Here is a 22,363-nt window from a genome sequence, read left to right as displayed (position 1 = left end):
GGGCCAAAAACAAAAAAAAAGGGCGATCTCCTGGATCTAGGATTCAGATTGGCTGATGAGGCTTGGACTTGGAGATAAGACTTTCGTGGACCCTTTACACTGTCCATCCTTGATGATTCGTAAGTTCATCGTCAGCGATGTATGTTTCCGAACGATCATTGACTTCCCTGTCATTGCCAAGGGTGTTAGTGGACCCACAGTACTTTAGAAGACATTACAATACCTACAGACTATGTGTTGTAAGTGTCTTAATGTGTTTGGCTGAGTTCAAGGGGCAAGGTTGCTCTGAAAAGAGCGCCTCTTGTGTTGTGTAATCTGTACTATTTTGTCATGTGCAGGTCCGGGACGTTTGACGATATTCGATGATTAGATATAACTTAGTAGCTAATCAATGAATTAGACCCATTGTGGACATAGCTTTGACACAAGACCGGTACCATTGTTTGCAAAATTCTGCAGAACCGGCTAGTCTTGAACCGTCCCTTTTGTTGAGTTTTGTTAAATTGCAAATCCAGTTTACATCATTGGTGATGTCCCTGCCAAGTGCTGGCTTGGAGGAGTTACTCCTGTGAATCCGGGCAGGGCCGTGACTTGCTATAACTGGGGGGCACGGTAGGTAGTCACTATCATTTCCATATCGGGAAAAATTGTAAAAGCTGTTTGTGATGGCCCAGTATGGATAGGGTTGATATACTAATGTAATCAACAATAACATGAATCATCCCTAGTTTGTAAATTCGGCATTACTCTCTCTTTTTTTTTAGATACATGGTTCTTCCAGCGCAGCTGTCATTAGCTGTATACCTAAACATGTCCACTAATCCCTCTAGTCCGCAATCGGCCCAGAAATTATCCAGATCATGTAGGTGCAGTATAGTTTTGATGTACGGTGTGCATACATGTCTCAACATACCCCCAAGTTCATGATTCCGGTAAGAAAGTTGCATGCCCAATGCACCTGCTTGTTCATTAGCATAACTGCAATCATGGATACTATCCTAGGGACGCTTTGCATATGGATCGAAGAGCCTGCGCAGGGAGCATGGATAGTCCACACATCGATACTCCGAAGTCGATCAAGTTCAAGCATGGCCTCCTGGGCCGCAACTTGCCAGGGCAGACAAGCTTGCTTGATGCAGTATCCCAGTCATACCAATGGGAGCTTCGGGTCTTTTTTACCGGTAGGGCCCAGAATTTTCTTTGCCGAACTGAAACCCGCATAGACCTGTGCCTGGCCCGGAGAGCGGCGCTCTGGAACTTCTGATGGGGCTGTCGGATCTATAGGAAGTATCATGTCTCGCTGCCGGGATCTCACCGGTGAAACGGACTGTCCGGATTACTATCTAATTGGATCATGCGGCAGGAATTCATCGATTCGCATCGGACCAACCGCTGCACTCCTGCCTTATGGAATGATATCCACTAATCGGTCCTTAGGCACGTCGAGCAACAGATCTCCAGACTGTCAAGTTGCGTCTCTCTCTTTGTTTTGTTTACGGCAGAGCAAGCTCGCTCTTTCTGGCGTTCCATTTAGTAACATAACTTCCCCCTTCTCGGTCGCTTTCTTCTGTAAACCATGCTTGATATTTCCTCGAAAGCCAAGAAATGACAGTCCCTGGTGACCTGACCAAAATATCTCCATGAGAACGAGAGTAACCCCAAGGCCCTCGTCCTGAGACCTTGTCTCTAAACTCCTCTCCTCATTTGCTACCTTTCGCCAAAGTCCAGCAGCTTACAAGAGCGAGAGATCGAAAAAAGAACCAAACATAGACCTAAATTACAAAGGTGTACAAAAAGCAAGATATTATTACATGATACAGTTGCAACTTAAACATCACACACAGATGATCCAGGAAACCCGGCATCTGCACACAGCAGGAACCTCGAGAAAAGAAGTTGGTATACGACAGGCAAGAAGCAAAGCCGAAGCAAGACTGCCAACGCCGCCCAATGGAGATAAGACAATAAGGAAAACTCATCTTTTTGTCATCACTCATCAGAGAATCCTTGACGATTCAGGCGGAAAAGTCGTCATCCGCTTTTGTCAACGGGTATTCTCTTTCGTCGTCAATATTGTAAAAAAAAGGGACATAAAGGAGCAGAAGATTAGCCACTCTCCCGTCAAGGGTCTTGTATAATGGCGGCCATATTTCTTTTCCTTTTTTGTCCCTTCTTCTCGAACAAGTCATCAATGTAAAGGTGTCGTAACAGTCATTATAAAAAAAAAAGCCATCGTGCCTCTTCGTTCAGCGTCTTTTGCTCATCTGCTCAGGGTCGAACTGAGAGATGAGAATGATGGCAATGCGGTGACCGAATTCATCCTCGTCCTCATGAGCAACCATGTCCTTGAGCACCAAAGACACCGCCAGATGCCACCAGATCCCGGATAGCCCATCGCCAACTATCCCCAAGTCTTCCGCGATCAGGGGCGACCCATTTATCGACTTTGCGTCTCCACTTTTCTTCCTCAGCTCTCTGTCGCTTGACAAATTCTGGCCCAACATCAAATTCTTCTGTGATGGGCCACTCCTCTGAGGAATCTCCACCACTTTGGTCATCCCAACCCGCAGACCCATCGAATTCGTTCGAACCGCCGGATATGGTTCGTCCATGTCTAGCGGCTGGCTTCTCTTGAAGGTCATCTAGACCGGCAAAAACATCATCACAGTCGTCATGCACTACTGCAACCGTATTGTTCCCTGGCTGGATAGGAGCAAGCTTGAGCCAGCACATCCGTTGCGGATCAAACACCATATCACCCACAATTTGGACGCCCTGTACTGCACCCACACTAGTAATGAGAGCAGGAGCAGCTTTGGGAGACTTCGGAGAGCATACAGCGTCAAATTCGGCAATTGCATTTTCGTTGCCCTCCCAGCGTTGTTTGGCCGGGTTGTATCGCATCCCTTTGACAGCTAGAGAAAATAATGAGATTAACGCCCAACCCTTTCATGGAGGTCAAATAAAACTCACATTTAGCTTCATTGACGCCTGATCCCATTGGCTTGATCAGATGCGGCCTGGATCCCGACGTCTGTGCTGTCTTTCCCCGCTTACTCCTCAAGCTCAATGTAGTATCCGATTTTCGGGAGCTGGCCTGCGCTTTCCAATTCGTACTCAGTGGAACAAGAGGCCCACCTTCGCGATCTCTCATAGGGACAGAAAAGGAAGCAATGCGCTGTTCTCGTGCAATTCGGGAAGCATTGGTATCTCTAGCGAATCGGGGGGTGAAATCATGCGATCTGGAGGAATTAGGCAGGTTGGAAGGGACCGGGGTCCCTGTCCGTGATGGTGATACGCCTGTGCTCTGGCCCAGACGACTCCGTAAGGATCTTGGAGCACCGTGTCCGACCGGGTTTTTCACAAATCGACTCTCCACGGATGCAGAGGTGGGCAGATCGTCAAACGACTCTAGTTCGGATCCATCTCCAAAGTTCCGCCGACGGGTGGGCCGAGTAACAGTACGTTTGGCAGCAGCGGCCAAGGCTTCGCTACCGATTTCATGAAGGCTGCGACCAGGAGTGTCCGGACGTGGAAGGCCCGAAAGATGGGACATGGATCGTTGCCAAGTCGTATCACCCGAACTGTCGGAGTTGGGACGGCGAAGGTGCCTGGGGTACTTGACACTGACATGGTGGGACTGGCTCTGTGACGAACCTGCTGGAAGAAACGGTACCTGAGGTCTACGGTTCAGACTTAACCTGGAGTCGGTCGTTGTCCGATCCACCGGTGTCTTTGGCCGAATACTAGAGGGCGGACGACTGCTGCCATCTTGACGAGAGGGCGGGCGCTGGAAAGGTGGTGCCAGCGTAGACGTCTGGGAAGCACGCATGGCCGGCATGGAGCGTTTCGCCTTCAAAAGCTGAGCACTCGTCGTGGTCGGGTCACTTTTTAAGCCCTCTCTCGAGATTCCCGACCCCAGAGACCTTCGGCCTACAGCTGGAGGTGTCGATGGAGGAGATGGGACGCCTGCACTAGAGACAGATGGATGAGTTGAATGTCCTGCAAGTCGTGAATGCGGTCTCCGAAACTTGGAGATGGGCGCACCGCTTTCCGAGACGGGCTCAAGATTGGAATGAGATCGGTCGTGACCAGATAGCCGTGGGATCCGAGTTCCGCCAGGAACAGGCTTGTTCGTGAATGTGATAGTTTTCGCGGAACGACTGGGACTGGGAGGACGGGCTATTTTACGTTTGATGTTCGGGTTTAAGGTTGGCTTTGAGGACGTAAATACATTACCGTCTCCAATTTCGAGGTCTGCAAAGAAGTCGCCGTTGTCGTCCGCCGCTTTTGATAATTTGGCTTCTAGACCGTCTTCGGGCTGTGAAACTCGAGTCTCAAGCCGCTTCCTCAAAGCCTCTTCGAGGTTGAGGGGCCCATCAGGCAGCACCAGACCATCCAAGACATCATCTTCGCTCTCGCCCGTCAGACAGCTGGAGACACTGGGACTGAGTGCCGAGACAGACGAGCTGTGAGTTGAACGCCCATCCCTCTTGGTCCCGCCAAAGCGAACGCCGATACTGCCCTCTGCCCACTCGATATCCAAATCATCAGCATTGTGGCTAGGGGTGTTAGTATTGTCTTTGGGTGAAGAGAGCTTCAACGGTAGGTCATCTGCAGGGAGCTCGAAATCCTTCTCAAAGTCCTCCGCATCGTCATCAGCCTCCAGAGAGCCCGAGAGGCTGGCAACAGGTAGGCGGGTCTGAGACGAGCGTGATTGGGCGACCTTGATGGTGGGCACATCTTGCCCCTCGGATGTGTCATCTTCTCGATGCTTGTTCAAGGGAGAAACGACTTCGGTGGATTGCAGGAAAGCAGTGGGAGAACCTATGGGAGAACCTAAAGGAGAACCGACCGCACCAGAGGTCTGAGACTTGACCGGACTTGACAAGGACGAGCTGACCTGACGGAGAGTCTCTGGAAATGCTTGTTCATCTTGAGTTTTCAGCGCTAGCTCACCGTCGACACCCGGTAGTTCCAAGTCCTCGGACCAGTCATCGACGAAGTCTTTCTTCGCTTTCTTGCCGCCGAGTTTTTTGATCGTGCCACCGAGCAGAGCCGATCTGGGGACATTATTGGGGATGGGGATTCCCGCATTGTGTGCGGAGGCAATCGCTTCTTCGGTTGCGGTTTCATCGTTATCACGAAGCAAGACCTGCCAATCTTCGTCGCCAGCGTTAGACTCCAAATCCGAACGGGCCGACCGGCGGGACGAGATGGAGTCGCGATGACCGGAGCGTCGAACAGAACCAGTTACGGATGTCGCAGCTGATATGGTGTGGAATTGAATGTCATCTGTGCATTGTAGTTCTCCGTCGTCATCCCAGCATTCAATTGACTCTCCATCCTGTCGCAGACGAAGAGTTTCCGCCTGCATATTGGAAGGAGCGAGTCGTAGAGTGTGATCGAAGGAGCGAGGCGACCATGTACGTGACGGTCAGGAGACAAAGCAAAATCCTCGACAAGGCTCGCTCGGTCGGGCCCAAGAGTTAAGAGATACGGGGCGGTGACGTTGAGCTTGACGGAGGGCTGAATGACATTCCTGTCGACAGGGACAATCAGGGTTTGGGCGATATAGCGTCCGGGGTCAACTTTTGGACTCGGACGACCGAAGTAGATAAATAACCCTGGATGTGAGTTGATCGAAAACTGCGCGTTCCAGCTCGACAAGGCAATCCCAATCAGGGCGCAAGCAGAAGAAGAGGAATGGGAGCGTGCTCGTGTGACAAATTGTGAACGAGGCACGTCTCACGGGCCGTTCCGCAGCAGTCCTGATAAAGGCGGGCAAGAATGCCGAATTGAAATTGCGAGGCTGAAGAGAAGGCGGGCGATGGGGATGCAAATGCAGAGGAGTTCATGAACACGGTGTGGCCGTGGCAGTATCTGTCAGAGCATGGCGGGAAGAATGGGCACGGGGAGGTCGTGGCTGGGCCAGGATTTGAACTTGGAAGACCAGGAGCGATTATTCCTTTCTGGCGAGCGTTGAAACTTTGGGGAGGCACGATGGTGGAGGTGGAAGGGGCAGGGGCCCGTGCCGCAGGGCTGGAGCCAGCCGTACTCCTAGAAGAATGCCCACGCACGCGCCAGACGCGTCGCAGATGTCACCCGCATGTCCCAGCTCTCGTCATGATCACACCGCGAATACGTCAGTGCGTCAGAAATGATAACGGTAGTGATGATGAGAGGAGTCGAGTCATAGCCTAGCAGATGAAAACTGGCCGATCAACACAACAAAGGCAACCAACAGCCCAGAGTACAGCGAATAACCATTCTGTAGGTCGTTTGCACCTGGAACTGGTCCCACTCGTTTCCCGCTGCCTCCATGAGCAGCTGCAGCCTAGTCGTCGTATCTCGTTCCCAAGAACGCCAGTATGGAGTGCTATACGGAGTCTATCTAACTTCCTGAACGCGCTGATAATCTATTATTAAGATGATATTTGCCTCGCACAGTTCCATCTCACTCTACCCCGCTGTCCATCATGTCCGACCAGGCCTGTGTCCTCCGTATTCCCAGGTCTGACGATCCCACCACGTTTGTCTTGGTCCATGTCTCTCGCTCCGGAAAGGCTCCCCTAGACCTAAAGCTCGTTGCGACGGAGGGCGAAAGTCCCTACGTCGGTGCAGGTGCGTCTCTACTGCCGCTTTGAAGAGTATCCTCCTCGTCATGGTCCGCTGATGGCGTCAGCTCAGTCAAGCAGTCCCATCTCAAGAACCTCCGCTCTAAGAACTATCAGGGAAGCGATCAGGAATTCGAGCAGATCCTCACCACCGTTCTGGGCCAATGTTCGTTTGCTGTCCATCCGGAGACCGGGCGCAAACCTGGTCTCGAGGTAGGCGCCTCCATACGCGGTTCCGGTGACAAGAATAAGGAGCTGGTCATTACCGTGAGGAAAAGGATCGATAGCATCACGGTAGGTGTATACATTGCTGGAACCAGCTCATCGCATGCCACCTTACTAAATGCCCATCCCATAGCAACGAGTGGCCTCCATTACTCTCATGCAGGATGACGATCAGACCATCGAGCTTTTCGAGTGGACCAGCCTTATGATTTCGAGAGCGGATTCTCTCGGACAGCAGATCTCCTCCTTGACTGAGCGATTGCAAGCAGCTGAAGATACCATCAGCAAACTCAATTCCCAGCTCGAGGAGCTCGTCGAGGCCAAGAATGAGCACGAGAACCGGTTGATGATGAACTTCGTGCAGGTCTTGAATGAGAAGAAACTCAAGATTCGAAACCAACAGCGCCTGCTGGCCTCGGCCAAAGTTGACATGGGAAAGGGTATGTCTTCATCGCCTCCACATCAGCGGAAAAGTTGGCATCTGGCTAACTGGGGAATTTTTTCCCCCCTAATTCAGTGTCTGAAATCCGAGCTGCAACTTCAGGTCGCGGACACCGGCCTACCGAGACGAGTCGGTCCAACAAGCGCAAAGTGGCGGACAACATGCCAGAGACTTCAGATACAGACGATGAATTCGAGAGAATGGATATCGACCGAGCGAAGGATCAAGATGACTATGGTGAGGATGAGGTCACAGACCTCGAGGGCCGGGAGACGCCTCAGCCTTTGGAAGATGAGACCGAGACGGAGGATCAGGATGATATGGTATCTACTTCTCCACCTAGAATTGATAGGAAAGATGAGAAGCGCGGCCAGGTAATGGACAAATCAGATCGCCCGAACCTGGCACCTCCTACCAGCCCTCCTCCCCGGAGGGATCTTCCGTTTGCTAGGAAGGCTGCAGCGAATGATCAGGCAAAGTCCTCCGTACCGCGACGAGATCAACCTGCAGAGTTTACTGAGCAAGCTGATGAGACGGCCGGTGAGACTGATGATGATGAGTTGTAACTGGGAAAAGCGTTCGATAGGTGCACGCTTAACACATCCTTTTGCTACTCCTCCTCCCCAAGTCGCCAACTTGGTCATGATCGAGTGGTTGTTTTTGGTTAGTAAATGATGTAGCTATACTTGACTATCTTCGACGCTGGGACGCACAAATTTGAAGTAGCCCGTCTGGCATTCTTGAACTCCCTTTCGCGAAAATAGGAATTAAAGAAATTCCGTTGCATTCGAGCATATGACAAGTCGAACTGGCCAGGATTGATTTGTTGTGTCTATCTCTCCCTCAATCGATCTCCTGTTCTGGTTCTTTCATAATCTAAATTTGATCCGATTTCATCTTATATACAAGTTCCACCGTTTAATAATACCTAATGGCGGAGAGATCGATTACATCCGCAAGTCACCCTGACACGGAGGCCTCTTGGGAGAGAAAACAAAGGAGAATGAGAACAGTGATAGCATAATAATGAAAACTGGGAGAAAGTACAGGCACATAAAATAGAAAACTCAGGTGGTACAAAGACAAACGCCTAGACCGGAAATAACGCAGTGATAGAATTGGCGTGATGTATTTCTTTTTTCAGCCAAACATTGCCTGAGGAGACAGTTCACCCGGGGCCATGAAATTTGTCTCGGGGTTACCGGTAGCCTTGGCAGCGGAGCAGCGTGCCATCGTAGGTGAGCTATACCTCACAGTTAATAAATGATCCAAAGGACACTCGACTTTTTATGACGAACCTTCGAGAGATTGAATCGGTGAAGTAGAAGTCTTCGATGACTTTCTTGAAAGGCGCTCCGCTCGGCTTGCTGCCCTTATTCTGATCTACCAACTGAACCTTGCTCAAAGAACTTACAGAAGTAGGTTCAACGACATCATACCGACGAAGCACGGGACTGATCTCTTCCATACGGTCACGGAGCGCCTCAACATCGTCGTAAGGGAGGGGTACCCCCAAGAACTCGCTGACAGCACGAATGATCTTCCAGTCTTCACGAGCAGCCCCTGGCAATGAAGTGGCCGCACGCGTCATCTGAACACGTCCCTCAGTGTTGACATAGGTTCCTGCCTTCTCTGTATACGCAGCACCTGGGAGGACGACATCGGCCAATTGGGCACCCCGATCTCCGTGGTGGCCCTGATAGATAACAAATGCATCTTTTGGAATGTCACTCGCACTGATTTCGTCGGCACCTAACAGCCAGACCATCTTGGGGGTTGTGTTGGCAACTTCTGGAGAAGGTGTGGTGAAGCCCACTTCGTAGGCTCCTGCCCGAGAAGCTGCACGCTGGAGCACGTTGTAACCCTGCCACTCGGCGGTGTTGAAATTTGAAGCATGTTTTTCGACAAAGCTTCCCACCGTTTCGAAGATTGCCTTTGCGTCGGTATGCTCAGCGGCAGCGCTACCAACAATTATCATCGGTCGCTTGGCCGAGGCCAGCTTCTTTCCAAACTCGCCAGAGAGAGCATTCTTTAGGCTGGAAAGATCATTTCCGAGATGTTCAAACTCGAACGTGCTGTCGAAAGTCTCGCCAACAAGCGCAATCTCCAGATCAGAGCGCAGCCACTGTTTACGGATCCGCGCGTTTAGGACGGCAGCCTCATGGCGAGGGTTTGTTCCGACCAGAAGGAGAACATCTGCCTCCTCAATTCCGACGATCTTAGAATTGAAAAGGTAGTTTGATCGCACGTCGACACCGTGGGCAATTGGCGAGCTGCCTCCAGGCTGGTCAAGCGCAAGGTTGTCGGAACCTAGCCTGTTGGCTAGATCTTTCATCGCAACGAGGGATTCAGTTTCAACAAGATGACCAGCCACGGCCTTGAACTCGTTTGCTTTCGGACTCAATTTCTCATAGGCAGATGCAATCTCAGTCAGAGCCTGCTCCCAAGTTGCGGGAGCAAATTTGCCTTCTCTGCGAATAAGTGGCGTCGTAAGCCTCTGGGTCTTCAATCCGTCACACGCAAATCGAGTTTTGTCATTGATCCATTCTTCGTTGATATCATCATTGAGTCTAGGGAGTATCCGCATCACTTCCATGCCTCTTGTGTCCACACGGATGTTAGAACCCAGGGCATCAAGGACATCGATGGATTCGGTATGACGCAATTCCCAGGGACGAGCTCGGAAGGCATATGGTTTTGATGTCAGTGCACCCACGGGGCAGAGGTCGATGATATTACCCGAGAGTTCAGAGTCAAGATTCTTCTCCAAGTATGTTCCGATTTGCATGTCGTTCCCTCTCCCGGTAGTTCCAAGCTCCGGAGCGCCAGCAATATCGTTCATGAATCGGACACAGCGAGTGCAATGAATGCACCTGTTCATCGATGTTTTGATCAAGGGCCCAATGTTCTTTTCCTCTACCGCACGCTTGCCCCCGACCTCATGGAATCGGCCACGATCGGCACCGTAGCGCATCGACTGATCTTGTAGATCGCACTCCCCTCCCTGATCACAGATCGGGCAGTCAAGGGGGTGATTTGCAAGTAAAAATTCCATGACACCCTCCCGGGCCTTGTGCGTTAAGGGCGAGTTCGTCTTGACAACCATGCCGGGTTGTACAGGCCAGGCACATGATGCCACAGGCTTGGGAGCTTTCTCCACCTCAACCAAACACATACGGCCTTTACCATTGTTAGCCAGGGCTTTTATCGGTTAACCAGCACGACTCAGACTTACAGTTCCCTGCAATCATCAACTTCCTGGAAATTTCATCAGTATGTATGCCACATTATCGCTGAGGAGGGGTAGCTTACTCATGGTAGCAGTATCTGTATCTAAAATCAGCTCATGTCCGCCACATTTCTAGATGAATAAAGTCACGCACCTTGGAATAGTTACACCGGCTTTCTCACAGGCCTGAATAAGGGCCGATCCCGCTGTTATAGTATGTAAGAGAATGGCCATTAAGAGGAAGGAGGGAACTCCAGGTTACCTTCTATCGAGACCTTCTTGCCATCTAAACTGTCAGGTCAGTCATAGAGTAATTTTTCCTCGAATATTGCCAGCACGCACCGATCGTCAGTTCCACCTCGGCTCCCCGCCGCGTAGTTGTTGCAAAGGTCCTGGGATAATTGACCCTAGCGACCTGTCTCGAACGAGCGGCCGCACGGAGCAATTGCGGCCGCATTGTGTTAGAAAAACGCGATGGAGGATAGGACAAACAGAGAGTTACTCTGTAGCCAGTTAGGAGGGGGGAGGGAATGGAGAAGCAGACGCAATGGAGGAGGCGCTGTTGTTCTCAGTTGAAGCAACTGGGAACTCTCGGGTTCTTTGCCAAGGCTTGCCCGAATGGTGTCTTCAGCGTCCCAAATCAGCGCCTCCGGATTGGTCCGGAGATTCGGAAGGTCAATTTATCCATTCACAGTCAATTTTCACTTGTTTGGTGTGCTCTGCCAGACCTCTCTTTCCTTTCTCTTTCTACCAAGATACTCATTTCCCACGGACATGATTATTGTAGGTGGTAGGAAAGGCCTTTCTTACACGAATGGCCGATGTCTTCCTCCTCTGCTACATGATCCAAGAAAAACTTTGTTGCATCCCAGCTGGAGCGACTGAAGATGTCCCAATCTTCGTGTTTGGGGCATCTCATGATGGGTCTGTTCTTTACTGCAGGTTGCAACATCTCCCCGCAACGTATGAAATCTCGAAAGCGACGAAAGATGGCAGATGGCTGCCTGGTCCAATTATTTTCCCATTTTCTGCAGCTAGCCCAACATGGGACTTAAAGATCCCACCAGCGTTGCCATCCAAAGATTGCAATTTTCTTATTTGATATTGCTGTCTCGTAGGATCTCTTTGCTGCTTCTAGGAGGCATGAATATTCTTGCCACATACGCTTTTTACGCAGTTGAAATTACTCCGGGGTAGCGTTCCAAAGTTCTCTTTTGCGTCGGTGTTAGAGTAGTAAAACCCAGTAAATAATCTCACATTTCCGACGATTACAAAATCAAGTCCATCTTTCACGTCCGATCATCTGGTGCATATTTGTTATTCCAGAAGGCCCTGAAATGCTTCTGAAGGCCTATCTCGGAAATCTCGTTGACCTCTTGTGGCGTCAGTTTGAATGTGAGTGCACGGAGGTAGTCACTGAGTCGAGATTCCTTGCTACTGGTTGTAATCGTGATGGCACCTCGGTCGATTGCCCATCGAATGGCAATCTCGCCCTCGCTGACACCGTACTTCGCAGCCAGTTCTGACAGTATACCATCCAATGGTCCCCCTTTTGCTCGAGATACCGGCGTGAGAGGTCCGTAACTGGCCGTCGCTATTCCTTTCTCTTGCTGAAATGGCACGAGGTTACCATGTTGGAGGTATGGGTGAAATTCGATCTGGTTGATGACAGGGGGGTACTTGGCTATCTTCAGCGTAGCCTCAAGTTGAGGCTGGGTATAATTTGACACTCCAATTGCCCTTGCTTTTCCAGATTCTTTCACCTTCTCTAGGGCAGCCCACGCTTCTTGGAGATCCTTGTCGGATTTCGCGAAAAACGGTGAATGGATCAAATATCTGTTCGACAAGTTACATTAGAAAAAAAAGGCTCGAGAAGGGAAGACAGACTAGACACATACAGATCGACAAAGCTGAGCTGAAGCTTCTTCAAGCTTCTGTCAATGGCATTAGGGATATCGGTTATACTTTTGGAAACCTTGGTTGTCACAAAGAGTTTTTCCCTTGCAACGCCGCTTTCCTTGATCGCGAGACCCAACTCGGTCTCTGTGCCGTAAGCTTCTGCAGTATCCAAATGGTGGTAGCCCAGCTTGATGGCAGTTTTGATTGTCTCGACAAGCTCGCGATCTATACTGGTATCATCACCTTTCTTGTACCAAGCAGTACCGGTTCCAAAACCCAGCTAAAAGAACTAATTCAGTAACCAGGCCTGTCGATTCCGTATGAGGGACTTACGATTGGTATGGAAACGCCGTCTGCGATTTTCACCTTAGGGATATCTACGACGTTGGCCATCTTGCTTGAAATTGAACTTAAGGTTTGATAAAGTCTGAGCATGAATACCGAATAGCAGGAAGGAGAGAGGAAGTTCCTACCCTCTGCCGGCAAATTATACAGATCTTCCGGAGCACACGCCGGCTATAAGCCCGCCGACTTCTACGCCATCATTGGGCAGTTGTTACAACGCACTTCCGGAGACGTTGCCGAACTTAATTATTGTTTCGTGATCTCATTGGTAATGGAGAAGAGTTCCCGGAATGTTGCAGATTGGACGATAAGCACGGCTATGATGAGAAGAATGTCATTGGCATATATGTAATAGCAATAGAGACGGTTTCGCGGAAATTAATATGATCGCACGGAGCTGATGATATATGAGTAAAGACATCGGACTTTGGGGGTTTATTTGATTCATTGCCACAACATGCATGAATCGGAATGAATACTGATATGGTAGTGGTACCTATTGCAGCAAATGATGTCACATTGCCTGAATGGACTGCGGGGACGGACCGGCGGACCGAGAGGGGGGGGGTAGGGTCGCTTGCGCAATTAGTGGTATGTAATCAATTAACTCAGCAAATACGGAGGCAAAGGCTCAGTACCTAGATACCTATGCAATATATTACTCTTACTGTTTCTGTATTCTAGTTCCCTTGCAGTTTGTTGTGATTTTCCGACGACCATCTTGTATATGTTTCGTTACAATCTACCCCGTCATTCACGAACGATTCGGAATCGCATCAGCCAGATGGCATCACAACTATCCGATGAGGCTAGCAGCCAGACAGCTGGGGTCTCGTTAGCAGAACTACCAAAGTCGAATGTCTTTACCTCTAAGCTTCCTCCAGACCCGGCCTTTGAAACGCCCGAGTCGTCCCATAATGCACCTCGAGAGACCTTGGGTCCACGCCTCGTAAAAGGGGCCATGTACACGTTTGTTCGGCCAGAAAGGGCAGAAGAACCGGAGCTACTTGGTGTGAGCCCAAAGGCAATGGAAGATATAGGCCTGAGGCCTGGAGAGGAGCAGACGCCGGACTTTAAGGCGCTAGTCGCCGGAAATAAGATATTCTGGAGTGAGGAAGACGGAGGAGTTTATCCTTGGGCACAATGCTATGGAGGTGAGTGGCTATGAGCTGCAAAATAACTGAAGGATCTCCTAACATATAGAAGGTTGGCAATTGTTAGTTCTTAATAGCCGCTGAGATTTTTTTTTGTGCCTGGTTAGTTAACACAGACGTAGTGGTTCCTGGGCAGGCCAACTTGGAGACGGGGTGAGTGTCCTCAGCGTTTACACGCCGTAAAGGCCCGTTCTGACAGTGCCACAGCGTGCTATTAGCCTGTTTGAAGCCATCAACCCTAGGACTAAAGTCCGCTACGAACTACAACTGAAAGGTGCGGGGAGGACACCATACTCGCGATTTGCAGATGGGAAGGCTGTTCTTCGATCAAGCATTCGTGAATACATAGTCTCTGAAGGTCAGGACCTCGGTGATCACCCAATGTTTATTCCTTTTTTAACAATGTACAGCTCTCCATGCTCTTGGTGTGCCGACCACCCGGGCTCTTTCTCTTACTTTGCTCCCTAAGTCCAAAGTTCTGAGAGAGAGGATCGAACCGGGTGCTATCGTAGCAAGATTTGCCGAGAGCTGGCTCAGGATTGGTTCTTTTGATATACTGCATGCACGCAATGATCGAGACCTGATTCGGAAGCTCGCGACTTTTATAGCTGAAGATGTCTTCCCGGGGTGGGAGTCCCTTCCAGGATGGGTGCCTTTGACGAAAGAGGGTGCTTCTGCAGATGAAGTAGTTAACCCAGTCAGAGGTGTTCCACCAGAAGAAATTCAGGGGAAAGAAGGAGCAGAGGAAAATCGATTTTCAAGATTATATCGCGAGATTGTCCGAAGGAACGCTAAGACTGTAGCTGCGTGGCAAGCGTATGGCTTCATGAATGGGGTTCTGAACACGGACAATACGTCAATATATGGGTTGTCACTTGATTACGGCCCATTTGCATTCATGGACAACTTTGACCCTCGTTATACGCCGAACCATGATGATCACCTGCTCAGGTATTCATACAAGAATCAGCCTTCTATCATTTGGTGGAATCTTGTGAGGCTTGGAGAAGCCTTGGGCGAGCTCATTGGCGCCGGTGACAAGGTAGACGACGAAACATTTATTGCCAAGGGCGTGACCGAAGATTATGGCCCGATTCTTATCAAACGTGCTGAAACGATAATTGAAAGAACTGGAGAAGAGTACAAGACGGTATTTCTGAACGAATACAAGAGACTAATGAGCCTACGGTTGGGCCTGCAGACACAGAAGGACTCCGACCTTGAGAAACTTTTCTCTGAGTTACTTGACACTCTGGAGAAGTTAGAGCTTGATTTTAATCACTTTTTCAGAAGGCTTTCAGAGGTAGCGTTGAACGATATCGAGACTGAAGAACAAAGGAAGAATGTTGCCCCCATTTTCTTCCACAGTGAGGGAGTTGGTGGGATTGGGAATACAGAAGACTCTGCCAAGGAACGCATTGGCAAATGGCTAGAAAGCTGGAGAAATCGCGTCCTTGAAGACTGGGGTCCGGGCAAGGATACGGAGAGACAGGAAGCGATGAAAAGAGTTAATCCGAAGGTAGGCATGATTTCCAAATTAACCCCATGATCGGAGCTGCTCTTATGTTTGAGTAATGGGCTTTGTTAATTGCGGAGCTGACGCGTCTTTAGTTTCTGCCACGGTCTTGGATTCTGGACGAGGTTATCGAGCGAGTTGAACGCAAAGGAGACCGAGAGATCCTTGGTCGGGTTATGCACATGGCCCTTAACCCATTTCAGGACAAATGGGACTTGAACAGAGAAGAAGAGGAACGATTCTGTGGGGATGTCCCTCGATTCAAGAGAGCAATGATGTGCACTTGCAGTTCTTAGAATTCTTCTGTAGCTGGATGTCATGCCAACCCAGCCATTGAATATACATACATTCAATGTTCAGGCGTCGATATTTTCCTCGAAATGGCTAGGTCTTGTAGGTGAATTTGCAATCCCATAGCAACTGGGCGGCTTTTGGCTCTTTTTCTTTGGAATAGTGCCATTTCTTCGCATGTAAAGTTGCACGGAAAAAGAAAGTAGACAGGATGACATGTTCAAGAATTCGAAATTAAACAGAAGTGACATTCGTGGAAGACCTTTTTTTTTGGATATGGCTACAAACAGAATGGGCCGGTAGAGAAGGAAGATTTCCCCAACCATCCATTAAGAATCGAGAATTTCCCATGCGTCATGATCATGTTTTGTGTGCTATGATGTTCCCTTGTGGAGATTCGTCCCTCATGAAGATCTATGGACGTTTATTTGAAATTTTACGGTTCCAAGAGAAAGAACAACACTTGACAGATTTTGTATACGCATCGCCACTTCTGTGGGAGGAACCGACGAGCGGCCTCTAGAAGATCCTCACCCTGTATGCATAGCAGACGAGGAGGATTTTTGGCATTAGGAAAGTGGCTGGCTCAATTTTCGATCGAAATCAACTTCAAACATCCTCACACATATCTAGTGACATTTCTTTTGGAGAAGTCTTTGCTGGAGAGACATGTCGGAGATGCACCTTCACAAAACCTTGAAGATACTTCGATAGCTCCTTAGAATGGGAGTCCATTGTAGTCTGCTGGTTGCGACCTTTGCTTTTTCCACGTAGAGCAGACGAAGGATGTATAAGACCTCGATCCTCGTTTCATTCCCAGACCGACACACTACGATGCTACAAGCCGTTTTTGGTTATGAGATTCTCTCCCTGGTACCAGAAACACCTGGCTCCCCTCACCCAATCATCAATTGATCCCAGAGGTGTCGTTTAGTTTTTTTTTTTGCTTTTCACCATCGTTTATTTTATTCTTGCCGGACAGAATGTCCACCTGGCAGTAGCAAGACTTCATGCCCAGCTCGTGTACAACTTTAAATCAGAAACCTGCATGATCAGGGCTGATGTCCGAGCCTTAGAACTAAAGGATATGAGCTCCAAATGTGGATGTCCCAGCGCCTAGAGAGAAGTTATGAAACCTTTAAAGAGGTAAAACAACAATTTTAGAGGAATCTGGGAAGGTTTAAGAGTATAATAAGTACTTTATGTCGATTGGGTTGCCTGGAATCCAACAAGCAGCTGTAATGACAGATTTAGGATGATGGTCATCGCCGTTTCAAACGCTCTGGAAAGTCGTTAAACTAGTCAGATAATGCATATGAAGAAGGACATGGGTGCCACGCTATCCAAATAGTCGGCTGATTGAAAGCCAAAAGAAAGGGGAAAAGCGGCGAGAAGGAGGGGAAACGAAAGTAGCAAGAGAGGGAGGAGGAGAATGCACTGCTACTCTTTGTGAGTTTCATCCTGCAGTAATTACATTTTCTCTTGGAGAGAAAAGCTTCTCACTGCCTGCTTATACCCCCCTCAGTATGAAATGAGGAATTTTTTGCAAACTGGGGATAAATGATCTGAGCTTTCTAGTGTCATTACCCCAATGATATCTGTAACAGCGTCTGTGTTATAATGCATTATGATAAAGACTAGCACCTATTTCCCTCCCTTGGCTGGCAAGAAGGCTTAAATTGGTTGACTCAAGTTGCATTGTTGACCAATTTTGTAGCAACAACTTCTTGCAGTTTTAAGATACGAAATTTGGCATGTGAGCATGAATGTTCAGGCAAGCTTCAGGCATGCGACATTCCCTTAGGGCGGCAAGACTACCTGGGAAGAGGGTGTGAAAATGATGCTGGAAACAGCGTCAGAGGTGGTCATTTTCAGTGTCGGTTTCTTGTGCATATATATTCTAGTTGTAAAATAAGGCGAGAAATGAAAAATCGTGTAGTACGAGATGATAAATGGTATCTTGATGCCATAGTCACCGCTGAATAGCTTCTGCTGCTAGACAAAGGGCTCATGCTGTGTATCTCAGATTAAAAAAAAACGCAAGGAATAAAAATAGAAATGAGAAGAATCACCAGACTCCTCTCCCCCTTGTCGTAACCTATCAACAAGTACGGATTTAGCAGCATATAGGCAAGTTCCGTACTATACTTTTCATCTAGTTGGGACAGGCAGCCTGGACATGGCCGGGCTGCTTGCATTTGTAGCAGACACGTTCACCATTGGCTTCTGTAGGACAATCGCGAGAAACATGCCCGACCTCGCCACCTGGTAGAATGGATCGTTAAACAAACAGAACACACACATAGTAAGTATGAACAAGTGGAACATACAGTTATAGCATTTCTGGCCTTGCATGCAGTCGCGGGCCATATGGCCATACCCGCCACAGGAGTAGCAAGTCTGCTGACGACCCCCAAAACCTCCATGGCTGCCTCCGTAGTTGCCTCCGGGGCAGTTACGGGCAATGTGTCCAACTTGACCACATTTATAGCATTCTTGGCCTCCGGCACCGCCAGAGTAGCCGTTTCCACCGAAGTTACTGCCAGTACTGGCTTGGGTGCATTCACGTGAGATGTGTCCTGACAGACCGCATCTGTAGCAAGACTTCTCCTTAGGAGCTACAGTGCATTCCCGGCCTAAGATGGATGTCAGCTTGTCTTCAATCTTCATTTGATGTGGACACAAAGGATTGACTTACTGACGTGTCCCTGGCCTACACAAGATGACTTCATTAGGATCTATTTGTGATAATCTCACCAGGACTCCAGAAACATACCACCACAGTTATAGCTGAACAATGTTTGTCAGCAATTTAGACAGAAGAGCAAAGAGGCACACAAGTCCTACATACCAAGTAGGAGTGCCTTTCTTAGGACAATCACGAGCCTGGAACCAAGTCACAAATGAGCTTTCCAACTTTCAAAATGTGGGCTTGTGGGCATTGTTACCTGATGAGAGGAATCACCACCTATATACATGACAAAGAATGTCAGTAGAGAGCTAAAATCAACAGCTGAAGATGGTTCTAAATAGAAAAAAATTGTTGAAGACAATAGAATTGCCAATGATGCCAATGAAACTCGAAGTTTACATTGATCATGATTTGATTATTGCTATAGCCTCAGAAACAGGAAGGGAGAACCATTGCCTACTTCACTGAAGAGCAGTGGGGTGCAAAATTATCTGCATATATGCAATCTGACGCGCGGCAATAAAGGCACCACGATCGGAAAACTCACAGTTGAAGCACCCACGGCTCCCAGCTTGATAGTCCATCTTTCTTTGGCGACGCAGGTTGAAGAAGGATAAAGAGCTTCAGCGGGGTGAATTGGAACGGAACCTGGTTAGGAGATCCAAAGGTTAAAAATTTCATGAGCGAAAGCTAAAGGCTCAATGATGCGGGGAAAGCTTCAGCATTTGCTTCTCAAGTCTTACCTTAGTTTGTCAGTTCCAATGAAAGAAACTCCTGCCAAATTTGGAGCGGGAAAGGTCAAGGTGAAGGGACGAAAAGTGGCAAAAGAGAGAATTTCAAAAAATCAAAAGTAGAAATTCCTGGCTGTGTGGAGTACTGGTGTTGCTTTAGCCTTTACCGCACCGTACTCGCTTTAGTGGTTCGAGCTTGCAGGAAGTGGCGCGGTAAAGAAGGAAACATCAATGAAGGTGATCTTCAGCCAGATAGGTGATCGACATATGGGAATTTTCCTTGCCATTTTTGTAGTCAAGGAGGGGCATCGCGCTCCATCTGGGAGAATTCACGTGGCCTTCTGTCACTGTTGTTTGTGTCCACACTAGCTTGCTGATCAGTGTTCAGCACTCCTTCATTAGTACCTAAGCATGAGAGTGTATGTACATACATTTGAGCTTCCCAGGTCATCGCATATTCATCTTTTATCTATTCAATGGTTTGCGATAATCACATAATGTGACCAGTGTCCTCATACCCTGGCTAGAGGCTCTGAGGCTGGTCCATATGGACTCTTGTTTTGCCATGTCCTATTAAGAGTGATTGCAGCATCATGCAATGCTTTGTCGGAACTTTCATATTCATCCGAAAGAGCTCGAAATAAATAATGATACGTCGCTCGAGTGCCCAATTCGATCCCATGGAATTCTGAAACCCCTGAACGGAGCAATGTCACACACAGGCGACAAGACTGAGAAAACAGAAGGCGTAAGAGAGAGAAGCGAACTTCTGCGTAAATCATGAACGATCCAGATTCATCAATGACGGTCGGTTCTCGAGAGAACTAGCTGTATATGGTACTTCCCAAAAATCCTCTTTCATGGCTCACAAGGTAGCATAAGGCAGCCATCCTTCCGAGTGGAGGCAGTAAACATCGCGTCGTAGATGTGCAGACAATGCTTTTTTTGATGCTCTGATTCAGCCGCAAAAATGGAAACGTCATTGAGGACGGTTTGAATCTGTAGAACCTGTAGATGTGGATGTATATGCGGAGGTAGTTGGCACACGAGTCCTGCACCACAACGAATCTAGTCGGGTTTTGCCAGGGTTCTTTGCAGGGGTTTTATTCTTAATAATGCATGTGCTCCGGGGTCTCCCGCAGCGACGGAGACGTGCAAGCAGAAGGGACAAGTGGAAATCGCACTTTATATTGACTATATATCGTAATGCTCTATGTTGGTACCACCGCCAATTCGCCTCTAAATGGATTCTATGTGAAGTCGTAACATTCAAGTAATTGGGTCCCGTGTCCTCGCTCACGTAGCACAACTACCTGCTCCTCATCAAAACCCACCCAACCTCCGGTGCGAGTTGGTTCGTCTGGTGTACCCTCGGGCTCCGTCTTAAATTTCTGGCGCCCCCAATTGATGGCTTCGGATATTGTGCGGAATCCAGAGGGATCTCTCGGCGATTTGTTCTCAGGGCTAATCTGGACGCTGCTTTCACTTTTCAGGGCCCTCCTCGAAGCGGTTGGACATGATATTACCGTTTCAAGTTCCCAGATCCGGATCTCGTTTCCACGCGAGCTCACAGATACTGCCTTGCCACGGTCGCTGACTTGCACACCTGAGACCGACGATGTGTGACCCCATAGACGCCGAGCACCTTTGATAGCGAGTTTGTCTGAAGTGGAAACCACGAGATACATGGTCAGAGTGTTGTCCTTATGGGACGTGAGAAGATAAGGGTGAGAATAAGAGAGCGACGTAGGAGGCTCATTGTGTCGTATGGATGGATTTGATGACATCGTAGAATATAGGGAATCCACAGGGCTGTCAAAGGTGCCCAGGTGGCGCTTCATCTTTGTAGGCTCGATTGGCGTCTGCGCATTGTTCGCGCTATATTGAGAATCGACTGTTGTTGCCAGGCGCGAGCTGAGATGTTCGCCGTCGTGGCTAATATGAAGCTCCTGAATTCCTATGGACCATCCGCAGCCAATATGGTAGAAATTGTACGCTATGGATGCTATAATTTCGGATGGCGATGACCGGATGGAGAGGGACATTGGGGCTAAAATGTTGTTGGCCTCTAGAGAGGCTAACAATCGAGGCGATTCGACGGGTTTGTCAACGCTTGTCGCTCTCGGAGACGCCTTATATAAGGACAAAACTTTGTGCTGCGATACCATCATTAGGTACGGTGGTGAGGATGCTATCGCAGTGATAGCCCCAGGGGTTGATCCGACGTGAGAATAATGGAGCACAAATTTCGACTTGGCAACGTCCAGGTCATAGACATCGAAAGTGCCATCTTCAAATCCTACAATAACCTCAATACTGGACGTTTGGGATCCCTGGGTAGCGGAAAGAGCGCTGGGAGCGGTGTCAGGTCTCAAGAACGAGACGCTAGCGAGGTATGTCTTGTGATATTTGATAGACCATGCTCGTAGACCATGCTCCTTGTCCGCCGTAAACACAAACCCTGAGTGCAACCACACCAATACCGGCGGAGGTGGCGGTTGGGCTACTTCAACCTCTCTGACTCGACAGATTCCCTTAGACCAGTTGTGCCTCAGACGGTACTGCGTTTTCCAATGCGTGACTTTGCCCTCCTCCGCAAGATGGCTATGGCCAAGCCATTTTGAGACTTTTGGAGAATAGTCAGTCCCTGAAGAAAACTTCGGGTGTTTGAAGTAGGGCAAACGGCGTGCCCTGGGCAAAACCCATCGAGAGAAGTACTGCCGCTTCCATAATTCCGAATCCCCCGCCAGAGCATGAAATCGACGCGACAGCCTATCACAACATCAGTAACGAGGGGATCTGTTACAACGCGAGAGCGAATACCTTTGACAGACAATGAGCGACGGTATCGGTAGAAATGACAAGATATGGAGGAGGATTTCATCGCTTAAGGATGACAGACGATCGACCCGATCTACCTCACCGCCGCAGTGACGTTTCGAGGGAGGCGAATCTGTTTGTTCGTCGTCCCTACATCGTTTCGACATGCCGAGGAGTAAGATTCCTCCGGCCAGAAGTATTCGGTCTTTTGGCGATTAACGCGTTCAGACGGGGATAGCTATCGTTTAGAGGACTGCAAGCTCAGCGAGAATATGATAGCTGGTCAAGATGCCTTTCGGCGAAGGCCGTGCCACCTTGATCGCTTATCTAAGGTGCTTGTGCGGCGATAAGATCCGGGTGGTTCCTGCTTACCTAAAAAGGTATAATGCCTATTCCGCGTTT

At 49.0% G+C, this 22,363-nt stretch overlaps 8 protein-coding genes across 8 annotated transcripts; 3 read left to right on the top strand and 5 right to left on the bottom strand.

Moving 5' to 3' along the window:
- Positions 1-232: 232 nt before the first annotated feature.
- Positions 233-1,622, top strand: T310_9626 (uncharacterized protein; the record flags this gene model as incomplete). Its single annotated transcript, XM_013467964.1, has 5 exons — positions 233-239; positions 516-612; positions 765-862; positions 1,003-1,181; positions 1,224-1,622. The coding sequence occupies 5 exons, from the start codon at positions 233-235 to the stop codon at positions 1,620-1,622; spliced, it is 780 nt and encodes a 259-aa protein (XP_013323418.1).
- A 706-nt stretch (positions 1,623-2,328) lies between these two features.
- On the bottom strand, positions 2,329-5,377 carry T310_9625 (Cytokinesis regulator (Byr4); the record flags this gene model as incomplete). Its single annotated transcript, XM_013467963.1, has 2 exons — positions 2,329-2,915; positions 2,974-5,377. The coding sequence occupies 2 exons, from the start codon at positions 5,375-5,377 to the stop codon at positions 2,329-2,331; spliced, it is 2,991 nt and encodes a 996-aa protein (XP_013323417.1).
- A 1,102-nt stretch (positions 5,378-6,479) lies between these two features.
- T310_9624 (uncharacterized protein) lies at positions 6,480-7,850 on the top strand (the record flags this gene model as incomplete). Its single annotated transcript, XM_013467962.1, has 4 exons — positions 6,480-6,532; positions 6,650-6,911; positions 6,976-7,282; positions 7,387-7,850. The coding sequence occupies 4 exons, from the start codon at positions 6,480-6,482 to the stop codon at positions 7,848-7,850; spliced, it is 1,086 nt and encodes a 361-aa protein (XP_013323416.1).
- Positions 7,851-8,424: 574 nt separating this feature from the next.
- Positions 8,425-10,970, bottom strand: T310_9623 (NADH:ubiquinone reductase (H(+)-translocating); the record flags this gene model as incomplete). Its single annotated transcript, XM_013467961.1, has 6 exons — positions 8,425-8,527; positions 8,583-10,464; positions 10,520-10,542; positions 10,597-10,611; positions 10,668-10,719; positions 10,856-10,970. The coding sequence occupies 6 exons, from the start codon at positions 10,968-10,970 to the stop codon at positions 8,425-8,427; spliced, it is 2,190 nt and encodes a 729-aa protein (XP_013323415.1).
- Positions 10,971-11,802: 832 nt separating this feature from the next.
- On the bottom strand, positions 11,803-12,805 carry T310_9622 (2,5-didehydrogluconate reductase; the record flags this gene model as incomplete). The annotated part of the gene is made up of 3 exons (XM_013467960.1): positions 11,803-12,349; positions 12,412-12,692; positions 12,746-12,805. The coding sequence occupies 3 exons, from the start codon at positions 12,803-12,805 to the stop codon at positions 11,803-11,805; spliced, it is 888 nt and encodes a 295-aa protein (XP_013323414.1).
- Positions 12,806-13,541: 736 nt separating this feature from the next.
- On the top strand, positions 13,542-15,723 carry T310_9621 (YdiU domain protein; the record flags this gene model as incomplete). Its single annotated transcript, XM_013467959.1, has 5 exons — positions 13,542-13,911; positions 14,034-14,064; positions 14,097-14,269; positions 14,322-15,430; positions 15,523-15,723. The coding sequence occupies 5 exons, from the start codon at positions 13,542-13,544 to the stop codon at positions 15,721-15,723; spliced, it is 1,884 nt and encodes a 627-aa protein (XP_013323413.1).
- A 2,150-nt stretch (positions 15,724-17,873) lies between these two features.
- T310_9620 (Zinc knuckle domain protein) lies at positions 17,874-18,696 on the bottom strand (the record flags this gene model as incomplete). The annotated part of the gene is made up of 6 exons (XM_013467958.1): positions 17,874-17,983; positions 18,049-18,354; positions 18,417-18,431; positions 18,495-18,508; positions 18,570-18,604; positions 18,667-18,696. The coding sequence occupies 6 exons, from the start codon at positions 18,694-18,696 to the stop codon at positions 17,874-17,876; spliced, it is 510 nt and encodes a 169-aa protein (XP_013323412.1).
- A 673-nt stretch (positions 18,697-19,369) lies between these two features.
- On the bottom strand, positions 19,370-22,128 carry T310_9619 (WD domain protein; the record flags this gene model as incomplete). Its single annotated transcript, XM_013467957.1, has 6 exons — positions 19,370-19,514; positions 19,573-19,610; positions 19,660-19,838; positions 20,011-20,140; positions 20,455-21,913; positions 21,965-22,128. The coding sequence occupies 6 exons, from the start codon at positions 22,126-22,128 to the stop codon at positions 19,370-19,372; spliced, it is 2,115 nt and encodes a 704-aa protein (XP_013323411.1).
- Positions 22,129-22,363: the final 235 nt, after the last annotated feature.

Source organism: Rasamsonia emersonii (genome assembly GCF_000968595.1).
Source record: "Rasamsonia emersonii CBS 393.64 chromosome Unknown ctg1118621762158, whole genome shotgun sequence".
NCBI lineage: Eukaryota > Fungi > Ascomycota > Eurotiomycetes > Eurotiales > Trichocomaceae > Rasamsonia > Rasamsonia emersonii.
The sequence above is the reverse complement of the archived record's forward strand: the minus strand, read 5'-3'. Positions and strand labels throughout refer to the sequence as shown.